Genomic DNA, 27086 nt, shown 5'->3' on the forward strand with positions numbered 1-27086 from the left:
GCCAAAATGCGTGTTTGTCGCGACGGTAAACATTTGCTGCTGCTGATGCTGGCGACGGGGTTGTGCTGCTAAAATCAACTAAAAGCATTTATTTAACAGCAAGGATATTATCCTGCATAAGTTTCATGTTAAATGGGGACAGGGACGATTGTCGATACGAGTCTACTTTTAAAATAAAACGTTTGGTGGAGTATTTTTCGCAAACATACAGCAGATGGCGCCACACTTTGCAACGAGGGGCAACATTGGCTACCAGAAGAAAGGACGAAATTCACTTTTATGTTTTTTCAAAACAAGTTTTTCTTGGTTTTAAATTTTTTGATTTGCATTTTCTTTTATTGTAAAGCTTGTTAGTCAGTTTATAGATTGTAAGAAGTTTGAATTAATTATTTCAAATTCAGCCACTCAATATTCCTTAATTGATCATCTTTATTAAATCCACATATGAATTTAAATTAAATTAAATAATTTAAATTAAATTTAAACAAAATTTTAATACTTTTGCAAAACAAAAAACATTGTTAAACTTGCATTTAAATTGCAAATGTTTTAATCCAGCAGAGTTAACAGTATCACATAACATTGCAATGTTAATTTTAACTGCTCTCTCTCGCTGACAAACGTTTTGCAAGTGTCTGTTAGCAAAGTGAGTTTCTGTTAAGTTGTAAAGTGTTCTGTTAAACGGAGGAGCATGTTGGCTCATTTTAAGCTCATGTTACGTTTCTGTTACTCATTTTGCGTTTCAAATTTAAATTGAGATTTTTTATTTTATAACTTAATTAGCTTGATATTTCAAAAGTTCGTTCTACGAAATGTTAAACAAATTAACAACGTTTTTTTCACATCTTAAGACTAAGTGATACTTAAATCTAAATGGATTAATGTACTTAAATGCTCATTTATCACTTTCGACTGTGGGATTCACATTACTAGTTTCAGCTGGCGGCTCATCTTCGCCTAGGAAATCGCCTAGGTAGTCCAGCCAATCTTTGACATCGACAAAGCGCATCACTTCCTGAAGCACCCGACGCAAATACCTCAACTGTCTAATGTCTCCGCCATAGAGCTCGGCCATTTTACTCGCACTGATCCTGGCAACAGGTAGATTCACTTTGGGCTTTGATACAATCACTTTGGAGTTGATGCGCTGTTTCCAGGTGTGCGCCTCTTTTTGCATTTCATCGAGCATAAAGATTTTGCCTACCTCACCGGTGACAACGCCCACAGGCGTGGCCAGTGGACTTGTGGTTCTTGTCTGCAGCGGTTGAACAGCAACTTTGGTTTTCATATACTTCCAGAAAGGCTGCAGATTAAGCCATAGACAGTAATCCTGCAGCGCTGTCAGCATTATTTTAAGGTAATCCTCCCGCGACAGTTGCTCATCGTCATCCTCGTCAATGGAGCTGCGCGTTTTGTACTTCAGCCATTGTTTCGATTTGAGTTCCTCGCACACCTTCTCCGGTCCGAAAGGCGCATTCGAGCAGTAAAATAACTGCAGAAAATGATTGGCAAATTCAAAACGCAAATAACGTTGATTTAGTATGGGAATTGTCTTGATATAGGTGCTAATGTGCGTGGGATTTTCCATTTTGAATATCTTGAAAAATTCCCCAATAAGACGGCGTGTCTGTGGTCCCAGACTAGGATAAATTAGTGAGTTTTCCACGTACTGCAGTTCAGCTGTGTTGCTCGCCTCCATGAGAAGCGATACGAAACGCTATAAAAAAGGAGCTTGAATTAAAGTTGAATATAAGCATTGATTGTTTCTTTACCTGCAGTATTGCCAGTCGATCTGGATGCAAGGATTTGGCTGCAGCACGGCTATATAATCGCAGCAACTGACGCGTTATCTTTGTAAGTCTATTGTCGGGTGTCATTCCAAATACGATTAGAGCAAATGGCTTTGACTCGTCCTGAAATATATCCGGCTCTGCCTGCTGCATGCGATTGTGATCCAGCCAGGACATAAACTCACGCTCCAGCACCCAGCAGATCATAGCCAGAGCATCAAAGACACGTGCCAAACGGACAGACGTTGACATTTGTTTAAAATCATCCAGCCACTGTTTGGATCCCTGCCAATCGTAGTCCTGCACATGACGCATCAGTATTGACTCTTGTGACAGGTTGGCGTTCTCCTCCTCATCATAAGCATGATCAAAGTCCTCGTAGTATTTTGTATACTCTTTCAACTCGCTTTCACTGCATTTGTCCAAGCACTCTTTTAATAAGTCTAAAAATATCTGCAGCTTTTGCGGCTTCTCTGGCTTTTGCTCCGACGCACTGCCGACGCCTAAGAAATCCAAATAGTAGGGGCGCAGCGCTGTCCAGCAGGGTGGAAATGCGTCCACCAGCAGATAATAAATGCGTATTACGTTATTGTATCTGCTGCGCAATTCAGCGATGGACAAGGTTTTGTTAGTGAGTATCTAGTAAGGATCGGCATTATTATTATAAAGATGCTTAGATAAAGATAGGGTCAGCGTAACCTATACTCACCATAATCATATCGAAGAGCCGATCAAACACAGCCTCATCCGGGTAAACAGACTGCAACGCCATCGCCTCCAGCATATCCAAATAGGTTTCATAGTGCTTGTTATAGAGATTGTTGCGCAGCTCCTGAGCAATACTTATGTCTGGTGCATCGGGCAGCATGGAACAGCGATGTTTGCTCACACATAGACTCGTGTTGTGGAGACATTTGGGCACTCGTGCGCCTGGCAAACGTTGCTCACTGTTCATATACAAATTCGAGATTATTACACGCAAATTCCATTTGAGATTATGCCTGGTCTTGGCATCAACCACTGGCCGGGTATTTGGTGCAATAACTGTGGTCACATCGTCCTCGTCAGCAACTGAAGCGGTTTTCTTCTTAGCCGCATCTTCTGGCGCCGATTCGTTCATTTCATAATCGGCGTCATATTGCGTGTCCAATTTCGCATCTGCTGTTGGCGGATTACCTTCCGTTTCCATTTGATCTGCTTCTGTTATGTTGCTATCCTTTTTGGATTTAATCTCATTCGACTCCTTGTCAATCGATATTTCAGTATCCTTCGACGGCAACGACATATTTTTTGCGAAGTAAACAAAAAAATTGTTTTTTTTTTTGTCAACATATGCCGGCCTTAAGCCGAGAGTTGCCACTCCAGTAAAAATTTCCGATCTGGTTTGATTTTTTGATCCCTATTTTATCTAGTTCCGAATCTTTAATTTTCATCAAATTTATTAATTTTTCATTGAGTTCTTACCTTTTTTAAATTTTAAAATTTTATCGGTGATAATCGACAAAATAAGTTGACCATCGATAGCAAAGATTAGTTCGCTTATCAAAAATTAAGCAACCAGTGAACACGTTATACAACACTAACGCCGATTGCAACTTATCGATAACTTACTTGGAGCGCAATTTAAAATCAACTGTAAGAATTGCACAACTTACTTGCTAAGAATTTCAGTAATTTGAAAAAGGAAACAAATAAAATAAATAAAACTAAATTGGTTAGAACCCACCTGTGGCTGCCAGCGCAACTAAATTCATGCATATATTACACGAAAAATACACTAAAGGCAATGTTTGTTGTTGAGCTGTCGTGCTCTTGGTAAAAAAAAGCGCCAAATTTAGAATTTAAATATAGCAATTAGGCTGATTTATGCAGCCCGTCTGCAACTAACATTAATTGCCACTAACAACAAGTGCTCCAATGTCCAACGAAGCCTGAGAATTGTGGCGCCGCACACAGATGTATGTAAATTTTTGGAAAAAAAAAACCTAAGTCGAGCATGTGAAAACTGAAAACTGCATTTCCAGAAAACTGGCGCATACGAGTACAGTTCAGGCAATTAGCAATGCCTTTTGGCTGTCCTCAGTTGGTATTTAAAGACAGCTGTGCCCAAAATTGAACAGCCCCCGCAGACGTTATTAACTCAAATATGTTTGTTGTTAGCGTTAAATAATGAATTGCCTTAAATGTCAATTAACTTTGGCTTTTGGCGCAATTTAATCAACAGCAATTATTTGTTCTTCGTTATAGCAATAATACGTATAAGTAAACTTGTTAATTACTGCCTATTTTTTTTAACGATATCTTTTAGTGCCGTTTTTTTGCTGCAAACATATAATAATTTAATTGATTGTAAATAGTTTGATATCTTTGCGAGTTTATGAATTTAAACAGGAGGCGCTGACTCTGACCCTGCCCCCGCAAGCAAATGCAATTTACATGTAAATTTAACCTCAATCTGCGCTTAATTAAGTTATTGAACATTGCACTTGATTGATGGCGTGGGGGGATAATAAATGCGGGGTTGGGTCTTGGATCTTTAAAAGACTGCTACGCATGCGCCTTATATAATAAGAGGGTGCAGCGTATTCAGATTTGTAGATAGTTGAAGACATTTCTGGGGCAAAGTCAACAGTTGCTGTCAGTTTTTTTTTTTTTCTGCAGATCAATTCTTTATATTTGTATATTATTTTGAAAAGTGAGAAGTTTATCGTTGAGTGGTATTCTTACAATTAAATTAAATAGTTATATTTATGGGGTAAAGTCAACAATTGCTGGCAGTTTTTATTTCAAGTAGATAAAATCTTTCTATGTTTAAGTGTTTAATTTATGGATCTGCTCTCTAATGTTATAATAAAATACCTTTTATCTATCTTTATTTGTATGCAAGGCTTTTGGGTATTTTCCATATTTTAATAAAATGCAATTTTAGACAATTGTTCGCTTGACTTATACAACATCTAGCTGTGCCTTTAGCCTTTGATGATTGGCAATTAAAATTGCATTTGCTGCCTACATTATCAGATTGTCTACGTGCACGCTGTGTTGACCCATATATGCATCGATCTTTGAGCTTGCAGCCGGTTGTTGTTGTTGTTGTTGTCTGGCACATTTGTTGGTCAGTATTGTGATTGCCAGATAGCCACCGGCTGACTGTCTGACTGGCTGACTGGCACTTGGCAAATGGCTACCGGTTGAGCTTAGTTTAGTTTAGTTTTTAGTTAAGTAAGTTGGCAGTCTGCTCTAATTTTGCATTTGCAGCAAGTTCGTTGTTCAAGTCATTCGTTTTTAACCAGCATTCGCACATTAGTCAAAATAGTTACAATTACATAAAAATCTAGTTATATTAGACTATATAAATATATGCTGTGATAAGTGGGCGTTGCATGTTTGCCTTTCACTTTATGGCCACTCTACGCTTTTGGCCAGCTGGCAGGATACACACACACACATGCTCAGATCTCATACCAAATACCTCATGCCTATAAATATAAGTACGATTATACAATGGCGATGCAAAAAAAAAAAACTAAAACACACTAAAAGCCTAGTTGTCTTTTAGCACGTAATTAGCTGAGTGAACTGGGCAAACAACTGCAAACAATGTTGTTGTGGTTACTGTTGTTGTTGCCGGCGTTGTGGCTGTTCAATTGAGACATTATTCAATTTGTGACAATTGCGAGAAAATTCAGCCACAAAGTAAAGTAACAGATATAAACAAACAAAAAAACCAACCGAAATTGAAACAATTAAAGGCATTTTGGCGATTTCCCAAAGCGATGTTCTAATTTTGGCTAACAACTACAACAACAACAACAAGAATTGCTGCAAGCAATATTTGAAGCCGATCTGCTCAACATTTAATGAGCACCAAAATTGTAAATTTAATTTATAACGTTTGCTGCACTTTTTGTCAGACGACAAATTTCGTAATTTTTTCTCTGTAAATATTTTTGGTTGCATTTACCGTTGTTGTTGTTGTTGTTGTTGTTATTGTTGTTGCTTCGTGTAAACTGTGCCGACTCACTGGACTCGGTTGCATGTCAAAGGTGCATAAAACACACCGACACAGCACAGAATGAATAGCAACTTTGCTTTGGCCAGATCTATTCCATTTTGTATCGATATTGATTCAGTTTGCTTTTGGTTTTCTTTTAATTGGCACCTCGACACTTTGGGGCAGCTGTGTAGGTGCACTTGATAGTGCAACATGGCTTGCATTGCGTCAATTTATGTGCCACGCATTTTGTGCTTTGTCAAATATTCGCATTTGTTTTCGCACATTGTAACACGGTGGACCGCAACGCTTAGCCCAATTGACAGTTCGACAGACGGACCGAGGGACAGACGGTGGCTTGTGTTGTAGCTGCAAGTTTTGCACTTCTTGGTCACGCAATGCCATGCAACATGAGTTACGCATGTTGCAGCAACCACAGATTGAGAACTGATACATTAGCTATGCTGAAACTTGTTTGATTTATTTGATTTATGCTTTAAACTGAATATAATACTTTGATTAATAGCTCCTGAGGTGGCAAATCATATTTATAAATTGAAAGTTAAACTTGGTCAGACCTGTTGCTCTACTGATCTACTATAAAGTGAATTTAATCCCAGCAAAACAGTTTAATAAATATCTTAGATAGATAACAAGCCAGACAGAGAATCAAGAGTAAACTAAAAGTAAATTTTAAATTGTGGCAATTAAAAAATTTATTCATATTAAATACCATTTTGCAGCTTTTCAGTAATTATTCACAGTTTCTGTCTGAGTTCTAGTTTTTGTTCTCAGTTCAATGCATTTTATTCCATAGTTTCCTTTTTCTTAAATTATATTATTAAATAATCTGTTTTATTAAATAATTTATAAAAAAAAGTAAATATTAGATTATTTTAAAAAAAAGTTTAAGTAATAATAAATAGGGTCACATTTTAAAAAGGGTACCCAGCTTTTTACATTTAAGACAAATACCATAAGCTAAAATTATATAATGTGATTATATTTGTATGATAAGCGAAACAATTTTCTCTAATTATAAATATTAAAGTAATTTTTTTTAGCATTTCACAGAGAAAGAACACTTGCACACGCCACATAACAAGCGGTTAATGGAACCGCTTTTACCTGCATGCGCAATTTCATTTTCATTTTCATTAAAAGACATTTGTGTGTGTTGTGTGCGAAGCTGTTGCAATCGAAAAACTGACCAGACCGACGACGACGACGTCGCGCCGTCGAGACGAGGCAAATGAAAACAAAATCAAAAGCTAGACAAACCAGAGCAGAGCCGCAAAGCCAGATTGTGGTTAAGAGTGAAAAGCCGCATTGAGATGTGGTGGTAACCGAAGCTGGAACAGAAACTGGAACTGGAGATACTCTTGAGCTGTTAGCTGTTAGTTGACTGGAACGTTGTTGGCTTACATAATCGCAGATAGAAACAGAGCGCAGCATGCAATTTATCTCAAGAAAGAAATCTACAAAAGCAGATCACCCCCTCTCCCTCCCTCACTAACCCCTTCCACCTTAAATCAACTACTCTCAACTTACACTCTGATTTGTGTCTGGCGACTATTTAGGCTTTGTTGACTGTCTGCAAAATGTTTGGTCAGCAACATGATTTCTTGGCATGTGGCTTAGTTTTGCTTTTAATAGACTTTGATTGCTTCGTTGTCCCTCATTCCAGACAACAATAACAGCAACAACAACAACAGCAATGACAGCGTTTTGCATTGCAACATGGATCAACATCAACATCAGCAGCAACATGGCCAAAGCAACGGCATAAGTCATAATGCAATGGCACATTTGGCTCAGACGGTTTTGTTGCGTGCCGCTAAAGGGCAAAACGAAAGACTTAGGCAACGAACTGAGTGTGCGCATTGCGATTTGAAGACTTGCGACTTGCGCCTTGCGTCTTAATTACGCGTACCGAGATGGCGTTAATAGCCAAAGCCAAAAACTTGCGAATTACAATTTGCAATGAGCGATTCTTGTTGCCACAATAAAGCTGCCGTTGTTGCTGCCTCTTGCCGCATTTGTGTAATGGGTAATTAAGCGCCTCAATGGCCAACAACAAGTTTTCCCACGATGCCGCTGCCCGGCTGCTTCAATGTCTGACTGTCTCTCTCTCCTTCTCTCTCTTCGTCTGGCTGTCTGTCTGCCCGTCTCTCTGTCCAGCTGTGTCTGGCTTGGGCTACTGTGCGCGCTTTAAAGCCCACAAGAAACTGCCGCCAAGTACCAGAGGCCAATGATATATGCATTTTTCATGCCAAAACTACAGTTGTACTCGCTACAACAACAACAACACGACATAGCTACAACAATGCGCCTTGCTTATAAATTAGAAGTAGTCAAAATAATAGCCATATTTCTTTGGCGGAACCCTCACAACAAAAATATATGAAAAAAAAGGTCAAAGCTGCATCACAAATCCAAAAAATCGAAAATTGCAGCTGCGTTGTTTTTTTTTTTTTGGCTATGTGTTGCTTTTGGCCAGGTTATCATGATGCCAGCTGCTCGATCTTTAAAGAGGCATTATAAACATCGCCTCAAGCCGATGGCTAATCAGCTGAACGCACTTAAAGCGATTTTCATGTCTTTTTATTGTTATTGTTTGTTTTATTTTATTTTTTTTTATAATTTGACGGCTGGAAGATGCAACTGATGCTGTCTGAGTGAACAGGTGCGCCTAAACCTCTAGCTGGTCACTTGGTCAATAAACCATTAATAAAATTTGCATGCTCAAAGGAGGAACAAATAAAATACTGATACTAATTAGTAGATATTTGAATATGAAGAAACCACGTGCAATCTTAATTTTCTTTGCATTGAATTGTTCCTTTGTGAAATCCAATTTGAGCAAAAAAATAAAATTTTCGCATTTAAAATAGAGTCTTCAAAACTTAACGATGTTATCGAATTCGATAAGTTTTGAAGACTTTGCTTAAAACTTAAAAAAAGTGAAGAAAAGCTGACTAAGTTCATAGGCCTTAGTAAGAATTATGTCTGAAAATAAAAAGAAAATCAATTAGAAATTTTCAGTTAGTTTATACAGGGGAGGTCAAAAGTTTTTACACAACACTAAAGTTAAATCTACTCGCAATTTAAAGTTACTTCATTGACATTTTGGAATCAATGGGAAGGTCTTCAAAGTTAAGTATCCATTAAAAATTTTGAATTTATGTAAAATTAACTTTTTTGACTTTTTTCCTAGGGCTAAAACAAAAAATTTTCTCCAAACAATTCTAAAAGTGACTGGAAAAAATTTTTTATGATTTTTCGAAACTTGCTAAAATTTACCTTTTTTTTCACATTTTCCTCCTTTTTATAACTTTTTTTTTTTAGATTATCCCATAGTTTCAGATCATCATATAGTCAACGTGTAAAGCTGTTATTAAATTAAAAGATCAAGGCTATGTCTAGCAAATAGTGCTGTAAAATCGCTTTAATCAAGATACAGAAGTGAAGGTGATGCATTGAAGCTTGACAATAAACTTGGATCTATGTAATAGTCCCTGAGACTATCGGGTACAAAAAGTAAGTCAGGTGACTCTGATCAAATAGACTCTGCTGTTTATGCATCTCAAAAATGTACACTTTATGAGGTAAATCTGTGAGTATTTTCTGTCTGTTAAATAATCACGCATAAAGCTATTAAAACCTCTTTTCCCGCAAACATTTTAATTAATTTTTTCGTATAAATATTTGCATTTAATTAATTCATGACGTCACTTTGCACTGTTTGCATTGTGCAAATGTTGAATTTGAGTTTTAGGAAATGCGCAATTTGATGCCCATCGTCAAGTGTGGCTCACAATGTGGCATGGGCGACCACAGACGCTCTTGGACAGTTCCAGTTGGATGCGGTGACCATTGAAGCGCATAATTTGCGGAAATATGCAAAATGATTGTGGTGGCTGAACCTTTTCTTCGATTTGACTTAAGGGGGAACTATAAATAGCACAGAAGTGCAATATTTCACGCTTAGTATAAACGTAAATCCAGTAGAGAAACGCGTACGCTTGAGAGGATTAAGTTAGTCATTCAGTTAGCAATCTCAAAACTAAAAAGCGATTGAAATTGAATCAATAAATCAAGCGAAATGAAGAAGCGACAACGCATAACTTACCACGCAGCTGAAACACCAAAGACGTCAACATTTGTCAGTTATTTGTGCTTCCGTGTTACGACTTCGAATTCGAATTCGACGGCGACTTTGAATGTGGCACGCGTTAAGCGGCAACTGTTGACCATCTTCGGCTTGTGGCTGATGATCTGCTCAGCATTTGTTGGCTGCTCGGCCGTTGGTTATTCATATTCGAGGTTCGAGGGTCCGGTGGTGGGGCCAGAGCGGCTGGTGACGGTGCCCGATGCCTATGGCGGTGGCACGCACTCCGATTATGTGGCACGACCCGAATACAGCTTCGCCTATGGCATCGAAGATGGCCAGACGCGTGTGCTACAAAATCGCAAAGAGACGCGCAATGGCGATGAGGTGAGAGGCGTCTACAGGTAGGTAATGGAGGAGGAGGTGAGTTTGTCATGTTAACGCATTCATTAACGTTGCCAACACGCAGCGTAGTCGATCCTGATGGCACCCTGCGTGTGGTTAAATACACAGCAGACGATGCGAATGGTTTCCAGGCCGAGGTTATCACCAATGGCATTGCACGTTTGCATGGCCATGGCAACGACGGGGATGGAGGCGGTGCAGCTGTCGATGAGCAAGTGGAGCACAATGAAGTCAATCATCATGCAGCTGACGATCAAGATGATGATGATGATGATGATGAGGAGCAACAAGAAGCACCAAAAAAGGGCAAAGGTCAGTATAAAGTGCATGAGGACTATGACGAAGGGGAACGCGATGGTGGTGAGGAAAGAGAGGAGAAGGAAGGCGGCGGTGATCATGAGGAATACGAGGGCAGCAGCGAGGAAGGCTACGAGGATGCAAATGCTCAACAGGAGCAGGAAAGCAGCGAGGAATACTAATGTACAACAACTAACAACAAAACTACTAAAATAAAATGCAGTATTTTGAAATACCCAAACAATTACTGTAATAATTACAAAACTGTTCCGGATTTCATAAAATTTTAAGACTAAGTATTTCAGAATAATAATTTCATAATTATCAAATTATTATTTTATACATAACTATATATTTTTACTTAATCAGACTTAAAACTGAAGTGAATTCAATACGCAGTATATTACCGGAATAAAAGTAGAACAGGCTAAAAATGCGATATAATTAAAAACCGGAACAGCACATTATTTCTATTAAATTGTGCTTTTGTGTGTACTATAATTAACCTAATCTTAAGTGATTTTTGTGATATATCAAAAGAAACAAAAAACCAAAATGAAATGGTATATAATTTTGGTATTTTATGGTATTTTTAATTAATATACATAAACACGGATTTATGTAAGCTCAAAATGTGTATATGAAAAATCTAAGGCAAAAGCTAATTGAAATATCTATCTGAGTGTCTGTTTGTTTTTGTGTTGCTGGGAATGATTTTTGCGTAATCCACAAAAGTCGTCGCTGAAGCGAGTGCGTTGTGGTTGCAGTTGTTGTTGTTTTAGCTATTGCTTTTGCTGTTGCTGTTGCAGTTGCGTTCGATCGGAATCAATCAGGCGCAGCAATTGGCAATTGCCCCAACCAGGCATCAACTTTGTTGCAAAGTCGCTCCACTTGGCGACTTGGCGGATCGACTCGGTCGGCAGTCCATTTCGTCACTTGCTTAATTCATACGCGCAAATGCGCAGAATCGCATTAAATGTGCGAAAATCAAAACGATGCCAGTAGATCAGAAGGAGAGGAGAGGAGAGCAGAGGAAGAGAAGAGGAGGGAAAGTGGATCAAACAACGTTGAGCAGACTCTGGCGATGCGGTAATGATGCCGAAACTGACCAACTAAAAACTAGACCAGAGGCGCTACAGGCGCCAGAGACACCAGCGGAGCAGGAGGAAGAGGAGAAGAAGAAGTAGGAGAAGAAGGAGAAGATAGCGTGACCAAATTTAGTTAGTATCTCACAATTGACTTGGCGTCACAATTGGGTTGCCAGCTCTTTGGCATTTCACCTAATTGACAAGCTGCCTCAACTTGTGGTCAATACTCCAGCTGAAAAATCTCACTAATAGCATCCCCAGAGTAGACTGCTGCATTGCCGCAACGTGCTGAAGATTTATGGCGTGCCGCTTAGAATGAGCGACCAGCTCCAAAACTGTGCAGCATGCGTCGTTGGCCAAAACGTGCAAGAATGTCGAAGCGAAAATGTTTTAATTAGCCAGTGATGCGATGCCATAACCGTGCTTAACACACTCTAAGCAAATCAAATAATAAACAAATTTACAATCACTGCAAATTAGGAAGAAATATTTATGTCATTTACATTTGGATTTTTAATTTTAATATTTTATTATATTATTTTATTTGCTGTTAGGCCAATAAAAAAATCAATAAACATCGCGCATCATTAAAAATATTTTGACAGTAAACAATTGCATTTTTTTATTTATGCATATTTGTTTTTTTCTTTTGTATTGAATTTAAATTCATCAATATTTAATAGTTTTCTTATGGTAAATTATTATATTGCATATTTTCACTATTTTGTTTTATAAATAAAATGAACAATGTTATTTATTAATTTAATATATTAATATGTTTCATTATTTTTAAGCTTTCGAATCTGCGCTCTTTTATTAGTTTTGTTATTATTATTAAAGTTACACAGTCTTACTTACAAATTGTTTTAAAAACAGATCTGCATCAAATTGTCTTAAAAAATACTTTGTATTATTAAACTTTTATTGTTTTAAAAATTACATTTTTTTTATCATTTGAGATTTAATTTTTAATTTTAATATTTAATGTTATAAATTTTTTATGATTTTATTTTAATTTTAGTCAACTGTTCTTAGTTGACGCTGAATAAATAAATTTATTCGAATAACTTAATTTTAAAATATTTCTTAGCTATTATATCAAAATTACGTCGTCTTACAAATCGACAAATCGTTAAAATAAAAAAAGATCTGCATTAAATTTCCCAAGCTCTACCAACGTGAAGCAGAATCAATTGACCATTTCAGACAACATTGCGTATGTGTAATATGCGTATTGTTCAAAAGGCTTAATATTACAGTTAGGAAATGAAATATAAACCAAACTTCCCATAGTTTAAATGCTGCTCAGCTATTTGAAACGGATGTGCACAAAATAATATTTTTTTACCGGAAATGGCAAGTTACGCATACGCAGCGTAGTGCGACAAAACAAATTGTTTTGTTCGCTTTAACTTGGCTTGAATTACATTTACGCTGCGAGTTTGGCTGTGGGTTTGGAGACCTTTCTAAAATTGACCATTTGCAGACATAAATCAATGTCAAAGTCTAACTGACAAGTCATTAAAATCGATTGCAAAGTGCGTTTAAATGTTCAAGAGAACCGACTGACAGAGAACAAAAGCATTGTCCAAATATTTGCATGCGTTGCATAAATCAAGATTAAAAATTGTGTTCTACTTATGGTGCAACACAGGCCGCATTTTGTGGCAGTTGCCGCGTTGCAGATTGTTTTGCCGATTTGCGAGTGCGATTGCGATTGCGATTTCGATTGCAATTTTGATGCATGGCGTGGTTGCATATTTGTGACATGCGTCGACAGTTGTACAGGTGCCTTGAGAGCAGCAATTGCAGCAGCAACAACAAGAAACAGCAACAACAGCAACGACAGCAATTAACGCAGTCGTCGATGTCGCCCCCACACACAACTACATACATACATATTTGCAATGACTCTCAAACTTTGTGCCACATAGTTGCGCAATCATCGAATGTTGTGTTCGACAAAGACAAAGCGTGTTCCACTCAGTTCAAACAGTACCACCAGCACCACCAGCACCATGCTGCTGCTGACCAACTAACCAACTAAACTCTTAAGGCTCTCACCCCGCCAAACTCCGTTTGCAACTCTGCAACACTGCAACTGCAACTTCGTCTCTCTGTTGCACTGTCAAATCGGCCAAAGTGCGATCGCGATCGTGACGTGGCCAACTTGTTTGCCAGCCTGCATCATGTTGTTATTGTTATTGATGTCGTTGCTGCTGTTGTTGTTGTTGCTGTTGTTGCTCTAGCAAATGTTTGCATTTTCTTAGCCCACAATTGTTTCAAACCGTTTTTTTTGGCGCGCCGTGTAAATGTGTCGCCTTTAAAGTCATTTTATGTAAGTCGATTCTGTTTTCGTTTCGCAGACCTTCCCAGCCACAAATGATCTTTTAGTATCTTTGCACCTTTGTTTGTTGTGCTGCCTGTGCTCGACGACAACACAAACAAACAAACAAACAAAGTTTTTCCCATCGTTTTCAATCCTATACTCTGCACATGTGTCGCTTTGTCCGTCTGTCTCAATGTCCACCTTGGCCACTTGTGTGCTCTTTTCCCTACAAGATATAATAATAATTTTCTGATATGTCATGCAAGAACATTTTGTTATTGTTGTTGTGGCCAATATTGCACTATTGTTGTTGTTTTTGGATTTTTTTTTTTTTTGGCGTGAAGCGTTTAGTGTCTGTGTGGGCGTTACAAGAAATTTAAAGTCAGCGTGTCCAAATTTGACATGTTGGGCATAGAAAATTTAACGCCCCATGTGGCCACAAATTGGGCAAGAGTTTTTCTTGGGTGAATGGTATATCAGGAGTGCTAATGATTGATGAAGGAACATAAAGTAAATGACCTACAACAATTTTGATTCTTCGACTAGATTTCTTTATAGCAAAAGTTGGGATTGATTTTGTTAAGGCCTTACCTCAAGAGCTTAGATATCTTTAACGACTTGAAATGTTATCAATAGCATTACAATTTATAATACTATTCATTTTTTAAATATATAGTGTTTGGCTTTAATTTGCATCACAATATAATTTAGTTTTGTCAGATATTTTTTTATCAAAGAATTGATTGCATTATACAACGCTGCGTATGTGTGATATGAAAAGTAAACTATGGGAAAAATACTATTTATAGCCCGATGAAATCATACATACAATGTAATTTTTGTACACAACTTGTCTACAGATAATAAGAAATAAAAATTCCAAATTAAAAATGTTGAACATATAATTTAAAACAATTGTTCTTAAATGATTTACAGAGTACTGAAGTAATTTATGATTTTAAATAATAGTTGGAGCTACTTTAAACTCAGATTATAGATTTTTTAGATATATATATTAACAATTCTGTTCAACTTAAAGCATGCGCAACTTGCAATAGAAAAAGTCTATAAATATTAAAAGAAACTATTTTCTATGGATCTCATGGCAACAGATTGAAACTGTCATGTGGCAAAACCAAGTTTTGATTGAAAAACGAGCGGCGTTTGAAATGCGTAGCACCAACAACAACAACAGCTAGCATAATAGTAATAATAACAACAAAAACCAAATTTGCCAACATCGAAATTCCTCAAAAAATACGCACATATAAAAGTTCTGTGACAAAAATGTCGTGCAACAAATTGCTTCAAGTTGCTGTTGCTGTGGCTGTTGTTGTTGCTGCTGTTGTTGTTGCAGTAATTATAACGCCACCCGTTGACTGTCACAGATATGGTAATAATATTTTAGCTAGAGACTTTCAAGTCTATTCAAGCTGCCTCACTGACTGTGACTCGTAATTACCGCGGCCGATCAATAAATAAACAGCTCAGCTTATAACAGCAGCGGCAGCAGCAAGCACAGCAACAGCAACAACAACTATAGTCAAATGCAAAGTGTCATTTTCAATTGCTCCGTTATCTGTCCTTAACAGATATACACACAACTGCCGAAACCCAAGGCACAAAATTAAGCAACGCCTTCTTAACTTTGGCGGCCCAAGAAAAATGCCGCACCCAGCAGCAGCAGCAACAACAAACAGCAGCAACTGGCAGCGGCAGCAACCATCTCAGCCGGCACATGCGTGGTCTCTATGAGTCTCTGTCTATGTCTTCGTCGCCCGTTTGCCGTTGCCCGCTGCAGCTGCAGCTGCAACGCGAACGACTCGAGTTGCTGCTGTCGTCGTCGTTGTCGTCGTCGTCGGCGGCAGCGTCGTCGTCGTCGTCGTTGCTTGCATCGCCTGCGCGTATATAAATACTTTTGGTCATCGTTGCAGACATCAGTTCAGCTTACGATTTCGTGCTTTAAACGGTCCTCCGTGCCTCAAAACACACACCAACACACACAGTTGTGCCAGTTCAGTTCAAAGTTGTAAACGAATCCTTCGTCCTTTTGTTGTTCGCGTCGTGTGTTACCACTGTGCTCAATTTCAAACATGAAGGTACGAAAAAAACGAACAAAAAAAAGATACAAAAAATACGTTGTCCTCCTCCGCAAACAGCAAGGACTCATTCTTTGCCTCTTCTTCTTCTTGTGTATACATACAGTACTTTGTTGCCATCGCTCTGCTGTTCGCTGCCGCCCAGGCTGTGCCCATTGAGCTGGGTCACTATGCCCCATCGCTGTTGCAGGTGCATCATGCACCAGTGCTGGCCCATGCTGTGCATGCGGAACCGGTGGCCTATCCCAAATACTCCTTCAACTACGGCATCAAGGATCCCCATACCGGCGACATCAAGTCTCAGGCTGAGGAGCGTGATGGTGATGTTGTAAAGGGTAAGTTGACTTTAAAGCAGACGGCATTAATTCCAGGACAATTACAGCACATTACTGCCATAACAAAACAAAAGACTTAGGCAACGAACTTCGTAGAGTAATACAACTCCTTCAATTTACAATGTCTTAGGTCTTTAATGTCAGGACAATTACAGCACATTACTGCCATAACAAAACAAAAGACTTAGGCAACGAACTTCGTAGAGTGATACAACTTCTAAAATTTACAATGTCTTGATCTTTAATGTCAGGACAATTACAGCACATTACTGGCATAACAAAACAAAAGACTTAGGCAACAAACTTAGTTGTCTGAAAAAATCAAAAGACTTAGGCAGCGAACTGAATCATGAAATAATTTAATGGGATTGCTAAATAATAGCAAATTATATTGGTTCAAACAAAAGACTTAATCAACGAACTGAGTAAATATATTAACTATTATTAACACCTATGCAATCCTTAGGCCAATACTCGCTGGTCGAGCCCGATGGCTCTGTGCGCACCGTTGACTACACCGCCGATGACCACCATGGATTCAATGCCGTCGTCCACAAGACCGCGCCCAAGATCATTGCTCATGCGCCCGTCGTGCACGCTCCCGTGCTGGCACATGCTCCTCTGCTGCACCATTATTAAATGCCGGAGAGAAGACGAGTCATAAAGGTGCTCTCTCACAATCCACAACCACAACAACAATCACAACAACAACAGCAATATAGGAACAACAGGCAGATAAGACAGATCCATTGAAAATCGTTAAACAAAATGCATGTACATTTTTTTGTAAGTAAGTAAAATTTAGCTAAGAAGTTTAGTAGAAACGGGCACTATTAGTGGGTGCCCGGCACCCGGCTGATCTGGCATGGCATGGACGAAGGAAATACGAACAAAACAAAAACAAAAAACAAAAGAAAAACGAAAAGAAAAACGCAAAAACAAAAGTAATATATCAATGGCATGGCATAAGCAATGACTTGATCTTGATCATAGTTTGATGATGATGATGATGGTGAACGATAATTAAGTTAAGCTTCAACTGAAACAGAATAAGGAATAATCCATTAATCGAGCATAGTCCGAGAAGCACACCAGTTTCCGCTGTTTGTTGTATCCGCTGCAAAGGCATCGACGAGAACTTTCACCCTCATCAAGACTCCTCAACTTACTCTGCTGACAGTCTTTAAGAAACACTCTCGATTCTTCAACTTTCCATTTTCTCTGCTCAACTTTTGTAATATATTTATGCAACTCTTTAAGCTATCGATGCCTTTGCCTCTGACAATGTCAAACTGTGACCCAGCCCAAGAACTGCCACGCCCACATTTAAGCGAAGGCGTGCCAGCTCCGCAGCATTGCCTAATATTTAAGCAAAAGGGAGCATTTTGTGCCATTTCGGCTGGAGCACAGTTTGGCAAGCACTGGACAACAACAATGTATTCAAAATTGTGGAACGCGTGGAGTGAATTAATTCGGTTTATGTATTCAGTTAGGCTATAAGCATTTTATCCAGAACTACTCTCACTCACTCAACTGTTTCTCATTTTTCTATCTATCTCTCATGCTCTCTCACTGACTCACTCAACTGACATTCTCAATCTATTCGTCTATCTATCTCACTCAAACTTACTCTCAGTCTGACACTTTTGTATCTAGTTTCATTTTTGCATTTAGAGTATTCTTCACAATTTGTGTGTATTGTATATTTATAAACAATTATGCCGCTTAATTATAATATCAAAATATATATGTATATAAATGTTAAAGAAAACCACAAAAAAAAATATGTACTATGTTGTCTCTGTAGAAAAAACACTCTCACATGTCTCTCACGCTCATAAGTTCATTGAGTATTTTTTTTAGAAATTCTTTATAAACATTTGTGACAAACAAAAAGCACGACAAACACAAATACAGCAAACGAATTGCAAAACAAAATGTTATTATCGAATTATAAAAATGTATTAATAAAAAAAACTACAAAAAAATGAATAAAAATCAATTGAAAAAAAATCTCAACATGACAAGCAATTTTTATAATCTCAAGTTTTCCCCAAATGTTTCTCAGCGCTGCCAAAGGTCGAGCTAATTAACAAACTCGCACAAAAATTGTTATTATTGATTTCTCAGCTCAGATTAATTTGTATGAGCTTGCTGAAATTTGAGAGGCAAAAAACTGAAATATTATTTAGCATTCTAACGATGTGCTTCTAATTGAAATTCTCTGGGTGCTCAATTATGTTTCTTTCACTAGAACTCAGCTGGCTCTTCAGTGTGATTTGGGACTTGAAAGTGCTCGGAAGTCGCCGGATACACCGAAGCATATTATAACTAAGCAAATGTGATTGGTAACTCATTAAAATTCAGCATGGAAACTTTGTCTTATACTCGCATATATCGAGTCTGGTTGCTTGTAAGTGCTTGGATATTAAAAATGTTTAAAGATTTATGTTGATGATGAAAGCATATTTGTAATATATTAAAGTGTTATGTGGCAGTTACATAATGAGCTGAAATTTTAAAACTGCTACAGAACTAAGATCAAACGTTGCCCCGAGAGCAGTGCTAACTTCGCTAAACATCTAAATAATTGCCAATCTTTTTAAAATGGTCCTCTGCCAAAAATATAGTAAAGCATAAATCATCTGATATAATTTTGTATATCTGTGAGCTCAGAGTATATATAGACTGTGGAAGTCGTAGCTTACAGTAGAAGAGGAAGGCATTGCAAAAAGATTTTTGGAAAAAAGAGAAATAATTCTGAGCAGGATAATTTGAGGATTTTTAATTATAATTTATCTAATCAGAAAGAAGATGAGCAGATTAAATTAAAGGTATAAATAAAAGTGATGCTGTTTTGCTTTTATTGAAACTGCCTTCTAAATAATAATATGCAAAAACAATCCAAGGCATTAGAGAAATTGAAATTTTAATTTTTATTCATTCTTTAATTTTTTCACTTAATATTGTGCGTTGGAAATAATGGAAAAGCTTAGGTATTTATCTGAGTTTCATTTGTAGCTTAAAGCTAAAACTTTTTCTAGTTCGCCAACTTTAAATATTTTCAAAGCTTGAAATATTAAATCTAAGCTTTTTAAGCATAATTTGGTGGTTTTAAAGATAACTTTCTAAGCTCTTGTTTATTGGCCTAAAAGTATGCACTGATTTTTTCAATTTTTTTACAGCTGTTACTGCTGCTGATGATCACAAAAGTATACGCCGTGTTGGCCACACCGCTGCCAGATGAAAGTGCAACATACTCGAAGACAGCTGCCACAAATCACAGCGAGCCGAGCAAAACCAGCAACTATTTTCTACACCAGCCTTACGGTAGGCCACATAATGAGACTTTGAAGCAATTGCAATAAATTTATACTCCTGTCAGGTCCAAATACCTATGCCTTTGGCTATGAGATTGATGACGCGCAGACGGGCAACGTGCAGTTCCGAGATGAGCGACGTTATCTCAATGGCAGCATCGAGGGCAGCTATGGCTATGTGAGACCCGATGCCCACATCCAAGTGACACGCTACAAAGTCGATGCCCAGAGCGGTTACTTGGCGCACACGCAAAGCTATGCTCCGGGTGAACAGCAAGTGGCAACTATTTGGCCAACAAAGCTGCCCGAGTTGTTCAAGGATACACACAAAATGGAGCCGCCTACGAATGTGAGTTGGGATGCCAAAAATCACTTGAATGTCAGCGTGGATGAAGTCGAAGATGAGATTGCCAAGGAGCTGAGAGAACAGCATGGCTTGGACCTAAATCATATTAATGTGGAGCAGGATGTGCTGCAGCCAGCTGTGCTGGATATTGTGAATGGCAAGACACCGCTAAAGCAGCAGCCGAATGGCAGTTTGGCCTTTGAAACGCTGCACAATTTTATACCCAATAATTTGCCGCTTGTGCCATTCGAATTGCCAGCCCAAGAACTGTTAACCAAGTCAACAACATCAGCAACAACATTACCAGAGTCACCAATGCTTGGCAAGTACGACAAAGCCAAGAGCAATAATGATGAAAAGGCACCTCAAGTGGCCCCCTTAGCTAAGGTCTCCACAGTGCCACCTCCGCCCAGGCCATTGGTCAATAGCAGCAACAGCAACAAGAGCTCGAATTGGTACAAGCAAATCATTCAAGCAAATCGTCGTGAATTCCTTGAGCATTTACCAAATTTGAATAAAGTAAATGCTTGAGATAAAGACCCAAAGTTATCGGCGGCACACTAAATTATACACATTGAAAGAGAATCACAAGTGCCTGCCTGCCTGCCCCACTATGTCTATATAGTCTCTATAGTAGCTGTGCCGACACGCCCCTTTTAACGTCTAATAAATATTAGGTAAGCAGCAACGGCCCCGTCATAAAATCTTTCACTTTTCATTGGTAAAAGTCAGCGACTCATGAGTAACTTTAATGACTTTGATTTGCGTAAGTCTAAGTAGTTCAAACAAGAATTCCAAATAAAAAAATGCGCTTAAAAGCATAGATAAATGGCTTCATTTTGTGGCACAATTCGTGTATCTTCCGGGTTGGTGGAAAATTGGAGCAACCGAATATCGACTATAAATTTAATGGTTAAACAAAGTCTTGGGCTTGCTATTATTATTCAACAATCGCCGCCTTTGAAGTGTAAGAGCACAACAATTTATGGGTTAAACGTTTTGTGGGTGATAAACAGGTTTCCCTTGGGATTACCAGCAATCTGCACTCGCACTTGTATTTCAATTTTTGTATCATCAGGAAGCCAATAAATCTTTCTCTCTCACCTTTTCTCTCTCTCTCTTATTGGTTTGCCAACACAATAAAAATCGCTAAACGGAAGGAAATGTATTGCATTTTGATTTTTCTCACTTGTTTTTTGCGTGTTTTTACAATTGCCTCATGCATATTTTTGAGGTGATTTATTATTCCATTTCAACTTTAATTTGTATCACGCACGCTTTGGCCTCTCCCTGCCCCGCCCCCGCCCTCCTCGATTCAGCTGTCTGTTATCTGTGGTTTGTCTTCAGCTTGTGCAACAACAGCTAACATTTTATTTGATATTTATACATTTTGATTTATATATTATGCTTTGGGTTTTTCACTTCACTCACAATTTCGATGTCTATTCCGACCATTCACTTTTTATTGTTGAGTTCCAAGTGGAGAAATGTTTTCTAATTGCTCCAATTGGACTCGCAGTCATAAATGTCTTATCGAAAGATTTATTATCAATTCATGAATGTTTTTATGTCCAAATAATCATAATTATGAGACTTTTTGAATATTTTATATGTAAAAACTTGCTTCCAAGAATTGAAAAGATTTTACTTTTTTGTGAAAAGTATTTATGTTTCTATTTCAGGTGTTATTTAAGAATATTCTAGGAATATCCATCGCTTGTATGAAAAAAAAAAATGATATAAATCAAATCTATATATTTTATACAATATGCAAAAATACAAAAAAATTTTTAATTTTACTGTATTCAATTTAGTACATTGATTCTTTAATTAAGAAACTTTTCTGCATTTAAATTTTTTTTAAATTATATAATTTTTAACAGCAGTTACAATTTTTATCTTGCTGAAACTGCTCTTTCTTTTTTAAGTATTGATCATAATTCAATAAAAATAAGTTGTTGCAAGATAATTTTTAGTCTATGCCTGCAATAAATTAAACTGTTAACCGGGAGTTTTTTCAATTCCCAACAGGTTTTTTAGTGCAAATCGGATAAATAAAGTCAATTATCTCTTTATTTCGAAGAATCGACATTGGAAATTATTTTTTTATGGTTTTCATTTACAGTCTATAACTAATGGTATTCGCTTAAGTTATGATTTATATATAGTTTCTTGTACACACAACATTTCTTTCACTATCTCTTACTGTGGAACTGTATCGACTGTGTGCCAATTAAACTAGCCACGTTCATAACTCTTTTGATTATGGCTACAAGGGGCGCTCGCGTCCAATTTGACAGAGGGTATGGATGGAGTGGCACGAGAGAGAGAGGTATGCGGCATGCGGCATGAGGCATGAAGTTGCCAGTTGCATTGTTGCCAACTTTCATATGCATTCAAGTGTTTTATTGTATGTTAATTAAATTGTTGCTACGTTCATTTCAGACGCTGACTCTGCCGCTGCATTATTTGGCATACATATTTGGTCATTAACTAATTGCTGGCAGGCCGCTGAGGTAATCACTTTTTTTTTGCTATTTAATTCGGTTGCAAAACCAACCCAGTGCCTAGGCAGAGACTGTGAAAGTGTTTTCTTAGTCTGGGGCGTTTCTGCAGCGTTGCAGCGGCTACGTAACGTAAGCCACATTACGTATACGCACAGTGGGACTATGCTGTAATGTCAAAATACTGCACTGCACTTCAACTTAACATTGAACGGGTTTTATCCCTGCACGCGACAACGTCGCCATTTATAAATCGTTTTTTATTTTGACAAAAAGAAAAAATAGTATTTGGTCAGAAATGTGTCGACGATGCTTGACAACTTGATTAGAGGAGGCAACCAGTTCGGTTGGCTCCGGTTGCATAAATTTACCAAAATTTATAATCTTGATATGGCCAGGACGGGGCCACAGACAAAACTGGTAAATTTCATAACATCCGGTTGAAGCGCGCTTGAAAAGTTGTTAATTGTCTAACGCTGGGGGTTGCCGACAGCCACCAAACAGGAAAAGTAAAAAGTGAAGAAAAAAAACTGAGTATAGACAAACAGCAGCTGCCAAAATTGACGGCAATTAGCCAAGACTCCAGCTAGGCTCGTCAAAATAAGGTAAAAGTATTTAACCTACTTCGATCTGTGTGGAACGTGTCCCCAACTTTTAACTTTTAAGCGCGCTTCGTTGTAGGAAGTCGAACGCCACCATTTCAATCCCCTGCCGCTTAATTAATGAGCCACACAGGAGCAGACAGCTGAGAGCCAAGTCGGCAAGTCAAACAACTAAAGTCCAAGGAAGTCGCCATGAGAAACGGGTCGAGTTGCCGTCGAGGAAACCCAAGTGAAATGTGTGAAAATGCACTCGCCGCGAATTAAAATGTTTAGCGATTTTACATCGTCAATATTTTGATTAGCGTTTGGATAATTAGACCACAGCTTTGCCAGTCTGACTTAATTTCAATTGAAAATTGTCTTGCAATGCACCGCAATTGTATTCAACTAGCCTGCCTCCAGTTTTCCGTGTATTGCCACATAACGTTGCAATGGGGCAGACTTATAGCTGCCATATGATATGATTATGTGATTTAACAATTTGCATTTAATTAATTTCTGCAGCTATTTATTATGTCAACGTTGGACACCGCCACAGACACCGTTGACAGCCTGTGAGAGCTGCCGCAAACACAACACAACTGAATTCCAAAACCAAATCCAACAAATCCTAAATCTTTACCGCATCTGATTCAAGCATCCATTAGGCTTTGTTCGGCTTAGGAATTATTACATAAATGTGAGATTATTAAGATATAAATATCAATTAAAATGAGTTGGTAAGATAAAATAAAAGACATATATGCGGAAGATATATTACATTCTTTAATTATTTGACTGCAACATTCCGTTCATAATATCTGCAAGTTTCTTATCTTACTTGGAAGTAAAATATCTAACCGCCTTTCTGCTCAATATTTTATTTTTAGCCATCATCATGACATATCATATTTCATTAAAAGTTAGCTAGTTTCATTAAGTATCACCTTGTAAAAAAATTAATATATTTCTTTTATCAAATATATTAATTTAATAATCTTACTAACAAAGACTTAAACAAATTAATTATAATATTATTTAATTTTTAAATATATTGAAACACATCTTAGTCAAAGACTTTAGTTTATTTTAATAAATATTTTTAATTATTTTATTATACTATTTTTTGACAAAGTGATATTTAAATTTAAGAAATATTATTGTTTATAAAATTTATTTTATTACTAATTATAATTTTAACAAATTAAAAATTGATTTCCTTTTCAATTTTTTAATTAGAAGTAATCTCAATAACTCGACAGTCGCCATTTTTGTTCTTCTCTCATCTCTCACATACTAAGTGGCAACATTAGTTGTTGACGCGTTGTCAACATGTATTTGCAATGTTGCTACGCACTTTTTAGACTAATGGCAACATTGTTGATAACTTGATGTTGATGTTGCCGGCAGGCGCCGTTTAAGTTCAATGCGCTGCATCTTGTTGAGTTACTGAGTTGTTTACCAGTTTATTGTACCGTTAGAGACGGAAGTTCGGAGAGGGGGCAACGCAGGCTCATTAGCAATGCGTGTGCAGCCGAAAGTGAGAGAAAAAAAATGAATACTAGCATTGCTGTTGTGCGTTGCCTTCAAATAAATGAATATGAATTGCAGCCAATAAAATTATGCCATGACTGGAAGGCTTTCGCTAAAGCGCTCGAAATGTAATTTTCAATTACGTGCAACTTCAGCGGCAACAACAAAAACGACAATGCATGTTGCTGCTGCTGTTGCGCAAGCTGACTGCATAAAAGGATAAGCATTACAACAACAACAGCAAAAGCAATGATTCCCACGACAACTTTGGAAAGATGCACGCGTCTGTGTCGGGCTCGTTAGGAGGCCAGAGAGTCCAAATAAATATGAAACAATGAGACACAAGTTGTTGTTGTTGTTGTTGTTGTTGTTGTTGTTGTTGTTGTTGTTGTTGTTGTTGCTGCTGTTGTTAGTCAAATGCCAGACAATCAGGCAGCTTACGAGTACTGCAACTTGCAACTTACAACTTGCAACGGCAGCGTTGTTGCACATGCACAGCAGCCGCACTTAATGCATGTACTAAATGTCCAACAGTAAATATGAGTTACTAGGTAATTGCCGGGGCACAACTACAACCACCGCTACCAAACAGCTGTGCCACATGCCCCACAATTCACCCAGTTGCAACTCACTTTTTTGACTTTTCACTTTTCGTGAGCTTTAGGCAATTGGAAATTGATTGAGTGGCTGCCTGGCCAACAAAAGTGTTCAACTTAAGTAAATTTTTGGATAACTACAAAAATCGAACTAAAAATTAACACCTGCTGTGGCAGGCAAACAGAAAGCAGCAACAACAACACCGACCCGATGCTTCAATGAGCAAACAAAATGAAAATATGTGAGCAGCGATTGCAACGATGACGACAACTTTTGCCTGGACAACAAACCAAACAACTTGCACTAAAATCAGCCAAAAATTTTTGTTATTGTTATGCACACTAAGAAAAGTATTTAGTGGGTATATTAAATTAAGGCTGAAGCAGTTGGATATTAATTAGAAATTTTTTATCAATCAGAAAGAATTGAACTTGAATTACTATAAGCATACTTTTCATACAGAAAATTAAGCTATAAAAGCATATACAATTTTCCAAGAAAATTTGCTACTAAAATTTGTTAACATTTGTAAAATTCTTTAAATTGTTAAAAGAGATTAATTAAGCAATTTGCATTTGTTTCTCTAGTTCCAACTCGTTGTAATCTCAAAGTTTTCATTCCATTCTCAAAGCTATTGTTCAATTTTTAAAGAGTATTTGATCAGTCAATAAACTGCTTTCTAAGCGTTATTAAAGTGCTGCATTTGCCACGAAATGAAAATAAAAATCCACACTGGAAAATTGTATCAACATTGCGTTCAATTTGCGTCGCTTCGCCAAATTGCAAAACATTCGAAAAAAAAAAAATAAAAATAAAATAAGAGACGTTGGCTTTTTGGTATGCTACTCCAGCTTGAGCTCCAACTTCAACTTAAAGTTGAAGTCGAGTTTCTTGCCATGTTGACTTGCATTATATTTTCCACCTGCTGCAACGCCAACGCTACACACACTCACATCTACACTCATATCTACACTCACATCTACACTCACACATACACATATTAAACGTCCCCGAGTAGACCATAATTAAGCATTTATTTGATTCGCCATATTTCTTTTGGTACGTGCAAATGCTTTTTGATTTCGGGATTTACGGATTGGTAATCATCATGAAAATTGTATTTTTTTTTTTGTTTTTTGTTGTGTCTTTATTTATCTTTGCTTGTTTAGCTTGTCATGGCTCGCAACGTTGTCAAATGTTGTCGACTTTAAATATAGCAATTAAAAAAATGTGGCTACATTTAAACGTGCATCAACCTGCAGACAAAAATATTTTGAGGAGCCTGAGAACTGAGACTCTATGCAAAATGGGAGACGATGACGTTGTCGATGAGTTGCAAAAGCCATTTCAATAAAAATAAATTAGCAAATAAAAGCAAAAGTAAATATGACTTCACATTGTTTTGGAATGGGGGAAGGGATATCTAAAACCTTATATATATTCAAAAATACAGAAATTATATTTTAAAATCTATATATATTCTTATTTATCTATAGATGTACGTGTTTAAAATGAATGTAATTAAAATATATATTTATGAAGTTCTATCGTCGCTTCTGCAAACTGTCCTAATTTATATTTACCAAAATTGAAAATTTCCTGCTCGATCACATTCCAATCTTTCAGCTTATTTCAACTACTTTCAAGGCTATTAACATTACAGCTCATTATTAGCTTGTTACAAGCCATTAACGCAATTGCCAAATGCATTAAAGGCCTTCATTTGTTACAGAGCCCAAAACAAAATGATATCTATG

General features: G+C 37.4%; 4 protein-coding genes across 4 annotated transcripts; 3 read left to right on the plus strand and 1 right to left on the minus strand.

Moving 5' to 3' along the window:
• Positions 1-584: 584 nt before the first annotated feature.
• Positions 585-3174, minus strand: LOC117787241. The gene is made up of 3 exons (XM_034625711.1): positions 2500-3174; positions 1773-2429; positions 585-1717 (listed from the first exon to the last, which is right to left on the minus strand). Exons 1-3 carry the CDS (start codon positions 3073-3075, stop codon positions 896-898), a joined length of 2055 nt encoding a protein of 684 aa, XP_034481602.1. The 5' UTR covers positions 3076-3174; the 3' UTR covers positions 585-895.
• Positions 3175-9889: 6715 nt separating this feature from the next.
• On the plus strand, positions 9890-10779 carry LOC117787145 (acidic leucine-rich nuclear phosphoprotein 32-related protein). The gene is made up of 2 exons (XM_034625587.1): positions 9890-10299; positions 10365-10779. Exons 1-2 carry the CDS (start codon positions 9890-9892, stop codon positions 10777-10779), a joined length of 825 nt encoding a protein of 274 aa, XP_034481478.1.
• A 5240-nt stretch (positions 10780-16019) lies between these two features.
• On the plus strand, positions 16020-17087 carry LOC117787859 (cuticle protein 8). Its single transcript, XM_034626478.1, has 3 exons — positions 16020-16113; positions 16220-16448; positions 16915-17087. Exons 1-3 carry the CDS (start codon positions 16108-16110, stop codon positions 17085-17087), a joined length of 408 nt encoding a protein of 135 aa, XP_034482369.1. The 5' UTR covers positions 16020-16107.
• Positions 17088-18732: 1645 nt separating this feature from the next.
• LOC117788682 lies at positions 18733-21278 on the plus strand. The gene is made up of 3 exons (XM_034627515.1): positions 18733-18861; positions 19634-19778; positions 19834-21278. Exons 1-3 carry the CDS (start codon positions 18817-18819, stop codon positions 20643-20645), a joined length of 1002 nt encoding a protein of 333 aa, XP_034483406.1. The 5' UTR covers positions 18733-18816; the 3' UTR covers positions 20646-21278.
• Positions 21279-27086: the final 5808 nt, after the last annotated feature.

The sequence above is a fragment of the Drosophila innubila genome, assembly GCF_004354385.1.
Source record: "Drosophila innubila isolate TH190305 chromosome 3L unlocalized genomic scaffold, UK_Dinn_1.0 0_D_3L, whole genome shotgun sequence".
Taxonomy (NCBI): Eukaryota; Metazoa; Arthropoda; class Insecta; order Diptera; family Drosophilidae; genus Drosophila; species Drosophila innubila.